This window comes from Poecilia mexicana, unplaced genomic scaffold (assembly GCF_051168715.1).
Source record: "Poecilia mexicana isolate PSO_F unplaced genomic scaffold, ASM5116871v1 scaffold_19, whole genome shotgun sequence".
NCBI classification, from domain to species: Eukaryota; Metazoa; Chordata; class Actinopteri; order Cyprinodontiformes; family Poeciliidae; genus Poecilia; species Poecilia mexicana.
Genome location: NW_028263388.1, coordinates 17,641,674 through 17,660,290, shown reverse-complemented (window position 1 = coordinate 17,660,290; position 18,617 = coordinate 17,641,674). Strand labels below are relative to the sequence as shown.

Sequence of the window (18,617 nt, the reverse complement as noted above, 5' to 3'; positions counted from 1 at the left end):
CAGGTATTTTATCTTTCCAAACAAATGAAATGGCAGGATCCTTACCTATTTATTAATGGATTCTCCCAAATAAATTTGTAAAAGAACGCTGGCAGGATTTACGTTACGTTACATGGTAGATATCTGAGCAAAAAAACATTAAAAATCACTGCAACAGCAAGATAACGCTCCCTACGGTTAACCTTTAGCAACCTGTCACATGAAATAAATACAGCTCTGTTGTTTCCAGCAGCTCTGAAACTGCTCAAACGCCACTGGACTGCAGCAGATTTAGAAAATCTGCAGCTTTCATCACAAAACTACATCCGCGTACGTCTACACGCGGACATTTCCTGACAATGACAAATTTCCCAACAAACATGGTTTGTTTCTGCAAACAAAGAGTTTGCAAAAACAAACCAGTTGCAAGAGTTTCTGCAAGAACCTTGATGAGTTTTAGTTCTGATGTGAAGGAGGCATATGTGGTTTTCTGTGTTGCCACAGATCATGCTGCTCAACACCAGATCTCCGTTTCTGTTTTCTCAAACTGATTTCTTTTCATCTCTAAATACAATGTCAAGGTTTCTCTCAGACATTGGTGTGGCTACATTTTTAATTTGATCTGCAACCTAAAGAGCCAACAACTTTCCCTTTGTCTCCAAGTGTAATAGTACATGTGCAATTTGGAGGCGTGTGCTCCAAATCAGGAAACAAATTCCAGAGGGAGTAAAGCTGACACCCCACCCATGTGAAAAATTGATTAGTGGTCTGTTACTGCAGGTTGGTGCCGTTAAAATTTTCGTTTGTGCTTGTTTTGGTTTTTGAGATAATAAAAGCTATTTTTAGGTCATCCAGAGGTCACCATTTCACTCCAAAACAAGCCGACCACTGGGCTACATTTTTAGTGCAGGTTTGTGCTGTTAAAATATTCGTTTGTGCTGGGTTTAATTATTGTGGAGAGAGCTTAAAATATTGGTGAGACAGATAACACTGACATCTAAAAACATTACTTGAAATGAGAGAAATTCCTTCCTGTTCTAAATCTTTACTGAAGTGCAAAGCAAAAGGAGGCACATTGTTGCAACAGCTGCAAAATCTCCCGAATTTATGATAGCATGATAGCATATGAAAATTAATAACTGCTGCTTTGTGGTGTTGATGTTCAGTGCAGACGCAATCAATTTAGGTGAAGTCAGTTATCGCCTGAAGAAAATTATTTAATATCTCAAAAACAAAAGCTGCAGAAATGACGGTTTTAACGGCACAAACCTGCACTAATCTGCACTCCAGCTGTTTGCCGGATTTTTTCACGTGGGTGCCGCGTCGGCTTCACTCAGCTGGAGAGAATGTAACCGGGTAGCAGCTGTAATGTCAAATATTACAGTAAATTTGCTTATTTGGAGCTCTGATTTCAGCATCAGTAGCTTTTAGTCTTAGCTCAAGTCTGATTTATTTATTTAGTTAATTCTGTTGATTTCAGTTGTATAACTCCTCTTTCTTCTTGACATTGTTTTAATGTTTAACTTTTATTTTTTTTGTTATTTGTTAACTGGGACTTTTTGAATCCCAGAAAACTTAAATGTTTTTTATTTTAATAATGTATGCATCCTACAAATACAAAACTCACACTCTGAAATGTACAAACTATAATCTCTCTAGTTTTTGTTCGTCTTGCTTCTTTTCTTTGGATATTTTTCCTCTTTCTTTGCCTCCAAATTGTCCTGCATTTATTCTCTTGTTGCTGAGAAAAATACTTTTATTTTCAAAAGAAAGCAAGAAAGAAAATTATTGCAAAAAAGGTCAAATTTATCTGTTTTTAGGAGTTTAGTGAGGACCTAGCTAAGATAATAATGCAACATTTTCTTGCTCTGTGGGCGAGTCATTTTCATGTCCTGAAATACAATCACAAAAACAATTTCAAGCAAAGTAAAAAACAACAACAAACAAATTCCTTTGTGTTTGTAAAACAGACAAAACAGGATTATATTCAACTATTATTTTTCTCTCTCAACAAAAGTGTTTGGCGTATAAATATCAGGCAGTCGGATAAACAAAAGAGCATTTATATAACGTATGAAAACATGACCATAGTTTAAACATTATGTAAAAGTCGGGTTTCAGGTCTTTTACTCATTTTAATAACTCCCGTCACTCACATGGTCCTCATTTCCTTCTCCCATTTTTCTCCCTGTCGCCTCATGCATCTCGTCCGTTTCTCTGCCAGGTACGCCGACTTACTGACTCCTTACATGAATTCAGTTCCTGCAGTGATCGCCAAAGCTTCAGCCATTCACAACCCCATCATCTACGCCATCACGCATCCGAAATACAGGTAGGACGTGACTCCATGCTGTTTGTCTTCTTCAGAATGCACAGATTATAAAAACAGAAATACAACTGAACTTTAATAGGGGTTTTTTTTTTTTTGTTTTGTTTTGAGTTTTTAATTAAGAAACTTCTGCATGTTTGTTGAAGAATGCAGCACAATTAAACAGTTTTTTGTTTTAGTCATGAGGGAAACATTTTGGTTCCACACTGAAAAAAGAAAAATAATTTTAAAAATGATTCATTGGTTTCTCTGGTTTTCACTCATTTAAAACATGATCGATAGTTACAATAAGGAAAATAGAAACATGCTTAGCTGTCATGTTCAGTTCTGGCAAATTACATTTTGTGAAAATTCAACATTTGCCATAGTACTTTGTAAAAAATGTTTAATAAATTGGTTTTATAAATTGGTTTTGGCCTGTATTACTAACTATAGTAACTAGGTAACTTTCAAGCCCATTTGGTTTATCTGTAATTACAATCACGCTGCACATGAAGCTGGATGATTCGTGTCAAAAATAGATCCTGAGATGCTGGATGTCAGATTTAATGAAGACCTTATGAATTGGATCTAATATTGAATTCAACACTGTCATTTCAGGGAACTAAGGTTGTAAGTTTCTTCTCAGCAACAACGATCAGTTGCTAAAAAGTGCAGAAAAGAGACTTTAAAATGCAAATATATTTTCATATTTTCTTAATGTGCAGTCTTAGTTCCTACGCAGCTTCAGTTTTTGGAAAATTCACATATTATAAAACCTAGTCAATTTTATCAATGATAAAATAATCAAGCTTGTCATAATTTAGAAACAATCAGCCGTAAATGTAGCAAAAATGTACTTCTACATTTTCTGGATTCTTTGTTTGGCAACTGCAAACATGCTTCCTTGTAGCTGCGCTAAAACTAAAGATACTAAAGCATAACTTCATAAGTTGCATTGGATTTCTCATAAAATTACTGCTTTATTCTCGTTATATTTACTGTGTTCTTTTAACATTATGACTTTATTCTTATAATTTAAAAATAAATCTTAGTCTGGGACTAATATTCCATTATATTTGACCTTAATTCAAATAAACAGAAGCATTTAAGCAAAACAAATATAAACCTTAACCGCCCTGATGTCACCATGGAAACCAAGGGATTGCTTTGGTGGGAAAAAAAATTCAGATTTTCTTCAAAAAATAAATAAATAAATAATAATCTGTACCTAAGTTTCAAATTTACAGTCTTTTAAATATCCCGTGGGTAAATATATATGCTCATTTATCCATAACAATTGGAACTTTCAATATCTGGCAAGTTATTTTTGCAATTTACCATCTACTAAAAGAGCGTTTCTTCAGATTAACTTCACTTCCTGCTACGGTGGGGGTGAAAATACCGTAATAACCTGATATTGGCCACAAAGTGCAACGTCTCCTCTTTTAGAAACCGCTGGAATTTTTCAGATAGCGCAACGTGTGGCTGGATTACGGTACTGAAAATTTGGCATAATCGCCGGCGCTCCGTTCGGTCTGGAAGGGTTTGTCGATAAAATCGTGTCCTTAAAGTAAAGTTGCTGCCTGATCCGCTTACCTGCGTCTCGTTCTGACTCAGATCGGCCATCAGCAGATACGTACCATATCTGGGCATGTTGCTGTGCATCAGCGGCAGGGACCGCTACAGCAGCAGCAGCCTGCAGTCCACACGCCGATCGACGCTGACCAGCCAATCGGAGTGCAAAGGCACCGGCAGGCATCGCACCTCGTCCCAGTCCGAGAGCGAATCAGTGAGTGTACCTCATGTCTCATCTGGTATGTCTGTCTCACACCTCCATCCATAACGCCCTCCAGCCGTGAGTCACTCATTTCGGATCCGAATCGTCACAGGCGCACTTCTCGGACACCGAGGAGGACTGCTCGTCTCAGACGCCTGCCGGTCGTCACTCGTCCGCTGACGTCAAACAGGTGCGCCATGCGAGCCAGAGATCAAAGGTGAGTGGTCACAACACTGGAGCGTTTGAGAGAACCGCTGCCCTCCACCCCACTGACCCGGCCATTTGTCACCTTTCACAGCTCACCGTGAGTACATGAGGATGACCCATTTCCACATAAAGCTCATTTAAATGTTCATGTGTATCATCTAGAACACTCATTCTGCAGGTTGAAAGCCAAACGCCTCTAGTTTCGTTGAGTTTTGGATCATAGTTTTCAATATCTGTGGTTTCAGGTTCTTTCCTTGAAAGAATGTCTTTTAGTTTTCTCACTATATCAAAGTTGATTTAGATTTTGTTCATAATTGAAAAGTGAGGTCATGTTGGCTGAAGGAGACATAATGTGCAAAAATGTACATTTTACTAAATTTTCTACTTTCTTTTGATTTGGAGCGCTTCTAAAAATGGAAAAAAAAAAAAAAAAAAAAAAAAACACCCAGACGTTTTTGATAAGTTAATGTTTTTTAGTGTCTGCAAAATGAGCCGTTTCAAAAACCTTTCCTATTAGTAGGCACTGCCCGTTACCTAGCAACCCCAGCAAAACTCAGTCCGTTACCTAGCAACCCAACCAGAGTTCCAGCACATTTAGTCAGCTGGTTTTCCCACTGAATGCACTGTACAGTGGCTGCTGGAAAAGACTAGTGTTTGATTGTTGACTTACCGTTCAGAAACCCCTTGCTGCATTCTTGTTGCTTGTGCAGGAGGCCCTACTTAAGCTTTCAAAGCTGTACAGTTGTAAAGAAAAGCATCGGTTTGCAGCCATTTTCATGTGTGAGTGTAAACGTTGATTTTGGGGGGGCGTGGCCAGCTGCAGCTCATTTGGATTTAAAGTAACAAGAGGCCCTAAAACATCTCAATCTGAAAGGAGCTCAAAATAGGCAGAATGATTATCAAAAATTGTGATGAACGTGTTTTGTATCCTAACCTGTTCACGGAAGCATAAGTCACTTGTAAAGTCAGTAGATGGTATTTTTTCTTCTTGAAACTATCATGGTTTTAGAAGCGCTTCTTTGTCTTTGTACCCAATTTTATATTAATGAGAATATCTTACACTCAAGACTAAGAACAAATCTTAAACTATCTTGGTTGGGCAGTCTTCACTTTCTTGAGAAATACTCAACATCTCATTAAACGGCTCCTGTTATCCCCTTACTGAGAAGTCTAATAACTTGGGATGCTAAAGACATAAAATTTTCATTGGTACATACAGAGTGTCTGCATACCTTAGCATGAAATCAAATAATTGCAGTGTAACCCTGCCTGTTCGGTGAATTTGTGAATTCATTTATTTGTGAATTATTTGTGGGAGGAAACTCCAAAATGTTTGTGGTTCACAGATTTTTTTTCTTTTCTTTGTAGAGCACATCTAAAATAGTTGAAAGAAAATGCAGCTTGGAAGCTGAAATATTTAGATACCATGCTACTTAACATGCTGTTGGTTGGCATTTGCAAAACAGCCTGACATTTTCCCTGTCCCTGATTCACTGAACCCCCAAGACCAGAAATACGGAAGATCATGGATGTTAGCTTCTATGCTAATGCAGTTTACACTCTACATGTTGATGCATATTAAGGTATATTTGGTGTCTGAACTTTTAAGTATTAAGTATTTGTGGATTTTAGCATTTTACTGGTGGGTCATTGTTGTGATGTTTGAGTAGGACGAAGCCACATATGAAATTGTGTAAATGTAGAGCAACAAAAACTCAGGAGTTCAACAAGCTTGTATTCTTGCAGCATCCAAGAGGAACTTAATGGACTGTGAAATCCTCCAGATCACAGAATTGCTTAAAAGTGCTAAAACAAATAGAAAATTGACTCCAAACCTCATCCCCTGTAGACCTGTTCATGTCTTAAAAGCAGAAAGTCAGATGTAGGTTAGAGCGCCAGCGCTTTAGGGGTAGAATCATCAGAGCCACAATGTGTGAATGTGTCTGTAGCTGTCAGAAACACTACATCATCCTCTGCAACAAGGAGGGAGACAGAAACAATCTCCTAAATATCACAGAGCCCCACCAGCCAGGATCACCTCAGCAGGTCTGGACACGTTTTTATCCACCATTACCTGGAGAAAGGTCACCAGCAGGGGACATCTGTTCGCAACACGTAAAGGAGTTAGCTGGAAGTGAGATGACTAAACTGGGTCTCACCTTCTGGAGACGCCGGTCACGGCCGCCCAGTTTGGGGTACCAGCAGGAATTATTACCATAAGTTTAAGATTTTAACCTCAGCAACGCAGTTTTACTGCTGAATTTAAGGTGAACAATGTTGTCTTTTAAAAACTAAATTACTTTTAACTCTTTAATACCTAATTTCAAATGTCCTTCTGGATATTTTTGCTTATTTTAGTTGTACGCAGTTCTTTAAATGTCTTGTGAGTAAATATATTTGCCCATTCATGCATAACAACAGTAACTTTCAATATCTAGCAAGTTATTTTTGTAATCTACCATCTATTGAAAGAGTATTTCATCAGATTAATTTCACTCCCTGCTACAGCGGGGATGAAATTACCGTAGTAACTCAATATTGGCTGGAAAGCGCAACATCTCCCCTTTCAGAAACCGTTGGAATGTTTCCAATAGCGCCACATGTGGCGGGATTATGGTACTGCAAATTTGGCTACGTTCAGTCTGAAAGGGTTAAATGTCCATCCAGAGATCCTCACTGCTTGGTCAAGCTTAATTCATAAGTACATCCCAAAAACCAGAATATCCCTCCAGTGGTTGAATTCTGACCCATTTTATGCAACAGATGTGATCAGGGCATAGATCTACATGTTTAAGGCAAGGCTCATCCGCTTGGACCGAAAAGAGTTTTGGCATTCGCCTTAAAAATTAAAAGTTACAGCCATCTATGAAGCATATATATATATATATATATATATATATATATATATATATATATATATATGATATTTAAATAGGTTTGATTTAAATAAATCTAAAAAATAAGCTTTAAAATTCAATTTGCATTCCTGCTTATGCAAATAAAAGCTTTTGAGTGGGTGGTCCTGATGGTATTATTATTTATACATTGCTTGCTATGTTATTACCATATTCGCTCTGCATTATTCCCTTGGCTTTTGCCTTAAGAAACTGTTTAAATCCCCTCAATTGAAATACTATTGAGAGTATGAGAATATTTAATAATTTATCTGCACAAACCACAGGCGCCAGCATTTTATGACTTGATTTTTTATTTTTTTTACAACAGATTAACAATATGTGCTGCAATAGCTTAATTTTGTTGGTTTAAGTTCAGTTTGTTGACTCAATTGGTAGCATTTCATCAAGACTGCTGTGTAATTCTCAAAAGAGAAAAATGCAACTGATTCACTGAGATGTGCATAAAGCATTTTAAAACTCAAAACATTGGTTACTTATCAGCTTTGTTGGCTTATTCTTTCTCAAAAGATTTATAGATTTTTGTGCAAATTTTTCTTGGCTTTTTCTGCAAGCTACATTAACTTGCTTATGATGGAGAATTAGAAACAGAATAAGAGTGATTTTGTTTGTTTTTTGTTTTTAATACGAGAATAGAGTTGCAATAATGGGAGAATTAAGTTATAACTTAGTATTTTTTTGGTAATTTTTTCGAGAACACTTCACCAAACTGCTTTGAGGAATACTGAGCGTCTTGGCATCGGTTTTACAAATTAACATGTACGAGCCGCAGGACTTTGAAACAATTATTTAAACAACTAAAACCATTAAAAAAAAGAACAAGTCAGATCTTAATAACTCCATTGAAACTTTTTTCTCTTAAAACAACCACGGACTAACTTTAACAACTTTTTAACAATATTTAGAGCAAATTAAAGAGGTTATTTTTCTGTAAATGAACCGAACCAATTCTGTTATTTTGTATTTCTTAGATAAAACTTTTCAAACACGAATAAAAACCCATCAGATGCTCCACTTCTGAATTTGCTTCCTGAACCTCAGAGCCACATTCTGAGAAATGGTTCAACTAAAGTATCTGGAAAAACTGTGGATCAGAACGTATATAGAGCATTTCTGTCCATCCGCAATCATCTGTAAAAGAAAAAAAACTGTGAATAACCTATTTATATTGTCACATGCCGACTCTCACAGATGGGCCGGCTGCCATTCAGGTCAGGTTTACCAAGGAGTCCATTACAGGGAAGCTGAGCGCTAATCCAGTAATCTGGGACTTTCAGTTTTAATCCACACTGTGCATGATGTGATCTCATGTTTCAGCATACGGCAGCAGCTGATAGATGAAGGCGCCTGGTTCTTTAATCTCCACACCAGATGACGAGGACACATTTTTTCTTTGAATTCAAAATCTGAATTGTCATTTCAAAAACTCTAAAGTTCTACATCTAAAGTTTTTTTTCCAGATTTACATTAAAAATAAAATCACATTTTGCACATTTTTGTACTTCTATTTGGACCTTGGCTGCTTCTAAAAACATCCCAGGTGCTTAGAAAAAAACTAGAACACCCAGCTGTTTTTTTTTTAACTATTATTATTATTTCTGGAAAAGGATCCATTCCAAAAACCTTCCAAAAGTAACATGACAAATCAGCAGGAAGTACCCGTTACCTAGCAATCCCAGCAGAGTTCCATCCATCGCCTAGCAACCCGGCATGTTTGGACAGCTTGTTTTACCACTGTATGCGCCGTATAATGGCTGCTGGAAAAGGCGAGTGTTTTATTGCTGACTTACCATCCAGAAATCACTTGCTGCATCCTTGTTTGTTGTACAGCAGGCTCCACTTCTGCTTTTCAAAGATGAAGGGTTGTATAATAGCGCTTTTGTTTGCAGTCATTTTCATGTGCGAGTGCAAACGTTGAATTGGGGGTCACAGCCAGCAGCAGCTTATTTGGATTTAAAGTGAAAGGAGCCTCTAAAACATCTCAAAATAGATTGAAATCTCATTATCTAAGAGTAATTTTGTGCAAAAAATGTCATGAACATGTCTTGTTTAGACCATAGATCTATCCTAACCTGTTCAAGGAAATATAGTAGGTCGCCTTTAGGAGTGACGTGAGTAGAATAATATCTGCAACAAACCTAAACGGATCAGTTTACAAATCAGATTAACACCTTCACTGGGAAACAGAAGCATGAGAAAAGGTCGTTTGGGGTCAGTGCCGACACCTGAGTCCACTGATGCTTACAGCTACTGAGGAAACGGACAGCAGGGGCGTTTTGATCACCTGGTGAGGAGAGGATTCTGTCACAGAAATCTGATCTGTGTGTTTGAGATTCACCAAAGGTTTTTATCACAACATATATTTACAGAGGCGTAAAAATGTGATAGTATTCAGGATTTGACTTAAACAACTCATGAATTATCAAGGCAGTTAACCCAGAGCCTTGTTGGTTTCTTATATTTACAGTTTTTAATCACCTTAAAAATGTAAGTGTGAATTCACAACCCAATATTTGTTCGCCAAACTTTAAGACATTTATTTGGAAATAAATACGATTTATTATCACTGCATCATAGGGAAATGTTTTAAGCTGGAGGTTTAAAGTGCATGACTCAACAGGGGCTACAGATGGCTAAATGTAACTCATTTATGTAAATTTATGTTAATGTTTGCCTTTTAAATGAATGTTTTCATTATTGTGTCACCCATTTCTCTCCACTTCTGTAAATTTCCATTACTTTATATAATTTTTGTGCTTTTAGGATCCTCAGCCTGCTTACTTTGCTGCTGTAACACAAATGTAGCAAATGTCAGATGGCAGCTAAAAGTGTCAATTTTCAAATTAAAGCTAAAACTGCAACAGCATTGCATTGGTTTAGTAAAAAAGACAATGTGAAGCAAACCAAGGGGACAGCAGGCAACAAGGAACAAACTACAGTGACAGTAACACTATTGACATTTTTCCTCCATTTTTACAAACATTTTCACCTTTACCTTTTAGATTCCACTCAGGAAGGTTGCAGTATGTTTTGTTTGTCAGTAGATGGCGACATTGTCAACAACTTCAAATTTCAAAAGCGGAAGCTTCCAGGCACGGCTAAAGCAGATCTGGGTTAAATAATCTAACGTAGATATTGTAGCTGGTGTTTCTTTTCCTTTCAGTCGTTTCTTCAGCTCATATTTGAAGTCTAATGGAAACAAAGTCAAGAAAAAGCGAAAAAATATGTTGAAATTCAGAAACATTTCGTCACTGTTGGGGTTTCTATCATATATATCAGTACGAATATCTGGAAAATGGGCCTCTGATTATTTGTTTTTAGTTATCTATTCTACATATAAGCACCAAAAAACAGAGTTTTTTAATATTTATTTTTAAAAGCATTAAAACAAATCTTATGAGTGTAAATGTTGTTCTGGCAGATATCTGTGTTTGTGTGGATTCAGCCAAACAAACAAACAAAAAATCTGAAAGGAGGTGAAAACAAACCAAACTACTCAACATAAAAAAACAAGAAAAGCAAGATAAGACCTCATTCAAAACAAACAAAATGCTCCCAGAATCCCTTGCATCATGACATGAACACAGTAAACATAATTTTTCTTCATCAGGGGAATATTTAATGGCTATCCTTTCTTTGAACAAAAGGAGCTGCACGTTCGCCTAGGAGTGTTGTCTCCAACATATCAAAGTGTTTTGTGATGGCACACGGGAAAGGAAACACAAAAATGGAAAACATAACTATGACAAATTGCTGTTACATTTCTTCCCCCCTCCGTGGCATCCACTCCTCTCCAGAGTTGTATTTGCAGATAAAACTTGTGATTTTGCTACAGTCCATGACATTTTATGACCCTCACATCTTTTTTTTTTTTTTTTTTTTTCTCAATTAAACCCAAAGGTTTCTGCTGGGAGACGTTTTTGAGATGGCTCTGATAATGTAAATCCACAGCATTTGCTCAAAGAAATTTCATGCCCCTCCAGTGACACACTTCTCCAGACGTTTGTCTTTACAGAAAATAACACAAAAAAGTAAAATATGAGGAAATATGCATGGCAAATTGTACAACTGAAACAAACTGTTCGTCAATTGTTTCAGTTATTTCAGCATAAAAGTTGCTGGAGTTACTATTTATAGGAATATAAGCTCATCTGCTGCATGTGAAAGAGTATGTACACAAGATTCACTAACAAATGCAGCCAAAAATTAATTACTAATTGAAGTGTAACACTGCTTGTAGATGTTTAGGTCTGTTTTGGGAGCAGTGCTGGTCAGAGAGTCTCAAAAATAAGTAAAAAAACGACATATTTTATAAACTTTACATATAACATCTTTAATTCAAACATAGAATCAGGACAAAACAGTTTCCATCTCTTTTTATAAGTTATTGAGCAACAACAAATATCTTTATTTTATTTTATTTATTAATGTTGGCTGACTTTAATGTGTTTTCTCTAACTAAAGAATTCAAATGAAGAAATATCATGAAAATCCTGCTTCTTTTGGTTATTCATATTCAGAAGTGGTGCTACTTAACAGATTTGTTTGTTTTCCAGTTAAAAAAAAAAAAAACACGAGATAAAAGGCCAATAAAGGCAGAAAAAAAATCTTATTTGTTTGATTTTTGTAATAATTTTTGCATCATCACCAAAACCGAGAACCTCAAGACTTTTTTGTAGACTTTTTTTTATATATATTATCGTTGCTGTAAGTGAGAATCCCTGAGTTGAAACATTTTGACCATAACATGCTGATTTCCGCTAAATGAAGCAGATTATTGTCTGATCCTGACATGCAGCTACAGAAGATCATTTGAGGGGGGGAAACACTGAAACTGTTTTTATTTTGTGGTGTTCAGACTCTGACAGAGCCTGAAGACATCTGCATGCTGGAGATCAGCCGACAGCCAACCAGCCATCTGCCCGCTACTGTAAGAATCTACTAATTGTTCATTACACACATGAAATCAGCAAGCATTAAAATAACCAAATCATCAACAAATTCATGTTGTCTGCTGTTTTCATCCTCACATCTGTTAGAGTTTAACTTTTGTTTTTGTTGCTGTTCTGAGAAATTCTTCATTTCATATTTTACATTTCATGGTTGCATGAAATTATTTCATTTATGCTCCAGTTTATTGTGTAGAAGCACTTAAAAATGAAGATTAAATGTTTTATTTGACAATATTATTTTATGTAATACAGTTGTTCGATAGTGAAGAAATTTAATTTCTCTGTTAAAATTTAGAGTACATTGCTGTATTAGCTGTAAGTTTCTTCTTTTAAAAATTCATTCACATTACTAATTTATATAAGAATAACTCAAAACACTTAGAATAAAAATTATTTGTAATAATTAACTCATGCACTTGGTTCATGAGAACAAAAAACATTTGAAAGACAGGAAGTCTTTTTATTTCCTCTTCATCTCATTCCAACCTGTCCTTAAATTTCTGCTGTTTATATTAAAATGTTTTAACTGCTGCAAAAATAATCATCTGTTGCCACTTTCCACTTCTGTTCCTGTTGTTTTTGATTTTACAACCAGACACAGCAGAGAGTCTCTTCCCATCAGTGCAAAGGCGTGAAGTGGTTGGGTCTAAGAGCTGCTTCAGTTTGGGAACAATAAAAAGAAAAACAACCATAGGGATAGTTGGATAATTTTTCAGTGCATTAAAATGAAGCATTTATTTTTTGTCTAGTTTCTGGTGCAAAACTTAGTACAGTTGAAATAAGACAAAACCAACTTACAAGTAACTTTCAGCAAGAAATATGAGATTATTTTAAGTCAATAAATTCTTAATATTGATGAAAAGTGGAGCTAGTGCTTTACATTATTAAGGATTACTAAGCTCCCATATCTTGCTGAAAAGTTTCTTGTAATTTAATTTTGTCTTATTTCAAGTCTACTAAGACATTTGTACTAGAAATTAGACAAAAATAGTAAGATTTTGTGGCAATTTAACACTTAGGAATATGTTACAATAATGTTTCATTAGTAGTTTAAGTGAACTAATTAGATGTTAAACATTTCTTCAGATGTATAAAATGCATTAAAATGTGACCTTGTTTTCTGTCCTTTGAGGGATTTTGACCTATGAATCATACAGCCACTTCTGCACCTAAACATCTTTTTTCCTTGACCTCACTGCAAAAATACAAAATCTTACCAAGTTTTTTTTTTTTGTTTAATTTCTAGCTTAAATATTTTAGCAAACTTGAAATGACACAAAACTAACAAGTAACTTTTCAGCCAAAATATAGGAGCTTGTTTTACGTAAATAATTCCTTAATATTGATGAAAAATTCTAGTTTCATTGGCAGATTAACTTATAATGAGACATTTTCTCTGGTTATAAGTAAAAAATTTTGCCAATGAAACTAGAACTTTTCCTTCAGTATTAAGAAGTTATTTACTCAAAATAAGCCTCCATTTCTTGCTAAAAAATTACTTGTAAATTAACTTTTGTCTTATTTCAAATGTACTAAGATATTTGCATTAGAAACTAGACTAAATTTACTTGGAAAGATTTCCAATCACCTCCTGTCATTTTAATGTTAAGTTTACCTAAAATCCTCCTTCTCTCTTCCTACACAGCTGGATAGCATGATGAGGGAGCCCGGACCAAAGACGGTGTCCAAGAACCCGTCGTCCATCATCGTCGCCTCCATATCCACCCCGTCCATCCTGCACAGTCCTCCCGGTTTCCACGGCAGCCTCAAAGTGGCCAGAACCGTTACTCCGGTCAGTAAGGAGCTGCTCGACATCGCCAGACTGGAGACGACGACGGCGTTACCGTGAACAGTAAAGTCTAGTACTGTGTCGCCGTGTCTCCCTTCTGAGGAGTAACCTGTACCAGCATGCTGTCTGATCGTTATGGTTCCCTTTGCATGCAATGAAAATATGTGAGCCTGAATTGCCAGAAAGTTTAGGTGATGTGTGTTTGAGCTGCAGGCATGGGCCGGTTTCCAGTCTTAATAAATCAACGCCACGGTTTTCAGAAGTCACTAAACTCACCGTCTTGCTGTTGAAGCTCTTTAAAGAGACACCAAGGATCGTCTCGGCGTTTTTGTTTGTTTTCTAGGACGTCCGAGCCGCTTTCTCGCCCAGCTGTTGCTGCAACCTTCAGTATTAAAGTCATGTCGTTAAGAGGCGCTGCAAACAAGGTTTATGGGCGTCGCCATGTTGAATTTCCCACTTCTTAACTAGACTGCCGTTAACTCAGATAAATGTCAAATCCAGGTCCAAATTCTACTTACAAGGTAACAGGAATTAGCTGCTAGTCACTCGTCTTATAGCGGTGAAACAAACAGATTACCATCACCTGCTTGGACAGTTTTTACCTTAAAGGTGAATAATTTCTTATAAAAACGTCAGAAAAAATACAAATTAAAGTTTAGTCAAGTTGATTTTAAGCAGTGATAGTAAACACTCATTTACAGGAAGGAGCTATAATCTTATAATTAAAAATGTACAGGAATATTTAATAAATTATAATAATTTTTAAATTAAAATGTTTTAAATACCTGTTTTAAATAAATTATATAATTAATTTAAAATTTATAGATTAATTTTAAGCTTTTATTTGTGTCGCAGCTAATGAAGATTTGAATGTTACATCAGACCAATAAAAATAAATTTAATACAGAAATATGGGCTTAAAGAAAAGTGCTTAAAGGTTATTTTCAATCTGACAGAAAACCCTCATTAGAACTAATTTATTGTTTTTACTGCGTCATTCTGTGATTTTATAAGAGTACTGACTTTCCTATTTTTAACTGAAAGCATCTAGTTGATTAAATTTATCTTTGTTTTATTGTTTTTCTTGGTTCTGATCATCAGACACACTCTGGCCCATCCCTCGTTTGCAGAAAGGTGGTTTTCATATCATTGTCATTAAAGATGATTTACCTCAAAGCAGAAAGGAACAAAATAGCCTTAAAATCACTGTCAAGTATTGTGAAAAATGTTATTTAAACATGGAGTTATTTAACAAGTGATGTATTTCTCTACTAGTTTTATTTTTTTCAGATTTTCTCTCCTGTATATAAACAGAGTGGCTGTTAAAAGTTTGTTCTTGTAGAGTTTTTTTTTGGTAGGAAACATAATTTGGTAAATAAAAATTTGAAATCCTGTCATAAGTTTAGCACACAGTTCATGACCCGTACTTTATATACATTTTCTAGCTATGTACCTAAATATTAATAACATGAAAATACACAGTATTTCCAACGCATTATGTAATTACCAAAAGCAATTAATGTTCTCAAACCAAACTTTCGTTTGTTATAATTCAGAATCAGTTTTAACTTTCAAATTTTCCTACAGAGAAATATTTAAATATGTACTGTAAGTACATATTTAAAAGTTTAAAGCATCCATTAGGTGCCGAAGAAAATAATTTTAATTAGTATTAAGAGATAGATAATATATAAATGACAAAATGTCAAATATAAAATGAAGATATGAATACTTTAAAAACAGTACAACTGTCATACGAATAGTACTTTAACTGTAAAACAAATAAATGAAGATAAAACATAAATTTCCATTTATTTAATAATGAAATATGAAATTGTGGCAAATACTTAATCACAAGTTAACACTAGGAGAAATTCAAAACACAACAGAACTAAGCAGAAATAAACTTGAATTTGCCACATATAGGTTAGTCAAAGTAAACCAGATAAAATTCAAGTGAAACCTTTTGTTCGTTTGTTCGTCTTCTCAAAGCCCCAGTTTGTTTCTTCCTGTTAAAGTGGAGTTTTTCTCTCCACTGTTGCCACTTGGATTGGATTGTTTTTTTCAAAGTGCCTTCAGATGACATTTGGTGTGAAACGGCACTAAATAAACAGATTATATTTCACAGCAAACATCGACGTAAAACCAGCTTTTTATCACTTTGTTTTGTCAAACGAACTGACAACATTCAATCAAAATCAACTCTTGGTTTAAACTGTTAATGTTTAACGCTGGATGATGAATTTGGAACATTAAAATGTGAAAGTGATTTCTATTAATGCCCCAATAACTTTAGGTCTAATGCTATTTGCCGGTGGATTAAGGCCTTAAAACTCTTTGAAGTATTAAAAATATGTTGCACAACAAAATACACATTTTGTTTCTAAGTGGTTTTCATTTGCACTTTTTGTGCAGCTACTTTGGCTCCAGAATGTAAAGATGAGTCAACAGGCCACAGTGAATAATATGTAAAAGTTCCCATTACGATCAATTATGACAGGTTTGGATTGAAACTGAGTCTGTAAATCTGCCTTCTCTGTGAGACTAAACTTGTGTTATCTAAATGGAAATTTATTTATTTATTTTTACATTTAAGTTTTCGGTAACACTTTATTTGAAGGGGTATTGCACAAGACTGTTATAAGCATGATATAACACCTGTTATGAACATGAAGGAGTCTTCTTGAATGCTTATGACTGTTGTCAAAAAGTGCCATTCGGTAAATAATGACACTTTTAATGCAAAGTTGACACTTTTATTTTGCATTAAAAGTGTCATTATTTACTGAATATTGCAAAGTTGACACTTTTGATGAACTTTTATTTTAACTTTTAGTGTACCTTTGCATTAAAAGTGTCTTTATTTGACAGTCGTAAACATTTATGAAGAGTCATTTGTGTTCATAACAGGCGTTGCATCATGTTTATGTCTTATGCAAACCCCTTAAAATAAGAGTTACGGAGTTTTCTTTCTTTTCATAATTCAGTTTAGGTTCAACATTTCAAAGCTCTTCATCTCCACTAATGTACATTGCAGATTACTATGACTGCTGCGTCTTTGACTATGATTGTACTGTAACTGTTTTCTTGACACCTGAAGATAAAATCAGATATTATATTGACACTGTGGTGAAACAATGATCAAAATTCAATCCCACTTGTTGCTTTTTTTTTTCTTTTAGCATTTTATCAGTAAATCTGTAAAAAAAGAAAAGCATATATTATGAGCATTACTGGTAAATTATTGCCAGATTAGGTATAAGTGTTTTAGATGTGTTGAATTTAAATTCTGCTTTACTGAAGTGATGATTTCTGTGATTTTGTTGTCTTTGTATAAAATGTTTGTGTTTCTATTTATTTTTTTATAAAAAGAAAATGATGCCAAACTCTGTAGTGTTGTTGCTGTCTTTATGTATTTATATCCATGAGACGTTTTCATATTACCGGTATGTAACTTTATGAAAGCAGCTGTGCTTTCTGATTTGAGCTATCTGGGCGGTTACCCAGGGCAGCATCAGAAAGGGGAGGTCACAGTAAGTGCTCTGTTGGTTTTATGTTTGCATGTATTTGGGTTGTTGATGTTGAGGATAATCACTCTCAGAAAGGTCACTGTTAGTTTTAGAACAGGAAATGTTTTGTTGAATTTGTCTTAGAAACTGTGAAATGATGGAGCCATTTTGACCATTTCTGTCCCATCTTGACTCCAGCGCATTTAGTTCCTGTCCTTTTAATGTCTGGAGTTACAAAATTTACCATGAAGAGTTAAATGGCAAGAGTTTCTGTAAGTTTTTTTTTATTAATTTGTCTCATATTTGAATTGGTAAAGGTTGTTTCTTCAGTTTTTTTTTTTTGGTCCAAAGTTAGCAGAGTGAAAGCACTGAAGAGAAGTTTGGATTTTTGTCCTTGAGTTCTTCTCTGTTAGAAGAAAAAAAAACACATGCAGTCATGTAGCAAAAGTCAAAATCTATTATTATCTTCTTTGGCTACCTGCACAACTTTTTGTCTTTAATTTCGAGCTTTATATTTAAGTACTGAGGTCAGGCTAAGAAAAGAGAAATTAAATTACAAGGATAAGTTGAAATAATGAGAATAAAATCATAATATAACCAGAATGAAGTGTTAATAATGCAAAAATAAAGTGATAATACCAGAATAATGTAATAATCTAATACTGATGAGTTAATAGATTATTTTACTGCTCATAAAATTAATACCAAAAATGTTTAACATTCCTCATTTTGCTGCATTTGTAGCTGTGCTTCTATGCGTCGAAGTTCTCATAATATTACAACTTTAGACTTTAGAGTCGCAGTACTCCATCGTAAGGAAGACATGTGATATTAAACAGCAGGTTTCTGGAAAAGGTCCATCTTTGTTAAAGAGACAGAAGATTAGAAATACGAGCAACACATAGATGGATCTATATAAAATAGTACAACTAAATATTCCTGAACACTGGAATATAAAGAGCTGAAAATCAAAAGCATGAAAAATCTCATTTGTAGCATCACACCTTTGCACAACCTTTGATTTTAAACGTGTGGCTGCAGGTGACTGGTTCCCAGAAACATCTGGACGTGACATTTAGAAAAGGGTAGCTTGAAACCACACACTAAATAATCTGCATTTTTTCCCCCTTCATTTAACCTTAACAGCTGTGGCTGACTGCTAATTAAACCGCTCCAAA

The 18,617-nt window shown here is 35.1% G+C and overlaps 1 protein-coding gene across 1 annotated transcript in view; it reads left to right on the top strand.

Annotated features, from left to right (window-relative positions):
* LOC106904419 (melanopsin-A) overlaps window positions 1-15,330 on the top strand; it is a 35,822-nt gene extending 20,492 nt beyond the window's left edge. The window contains exons 7-11 of the mRNA XM_014968763.2: window positions 2,204-2,311; window positions 3,908-4,079; window positions 4,180-4,371; window positions 12,048-12,119; window positions 13,787-15,330. Of these exons, the coding sequence (XP_014824249.2) occupies window positions 2,204-2,311; window positions 3,908-4,079; window positions 4,180-4,371; window positions 12,048-12,119; window positions 13,787-13,990 (748 nt within the window). The 3' untranslated portion in view covers window positions 13,991-15,330. The remainder of the gene's footprint in view (window positions 1-2,203; window positions 2,312-3,907; window positions 4,080-4,179; window positions 4,372-12,047; window positions 12,120-13,786) is intronic.
* The last annotated feature ends 3,287 nt before the right edge of the window (window positions 15,331-18,617 follow it).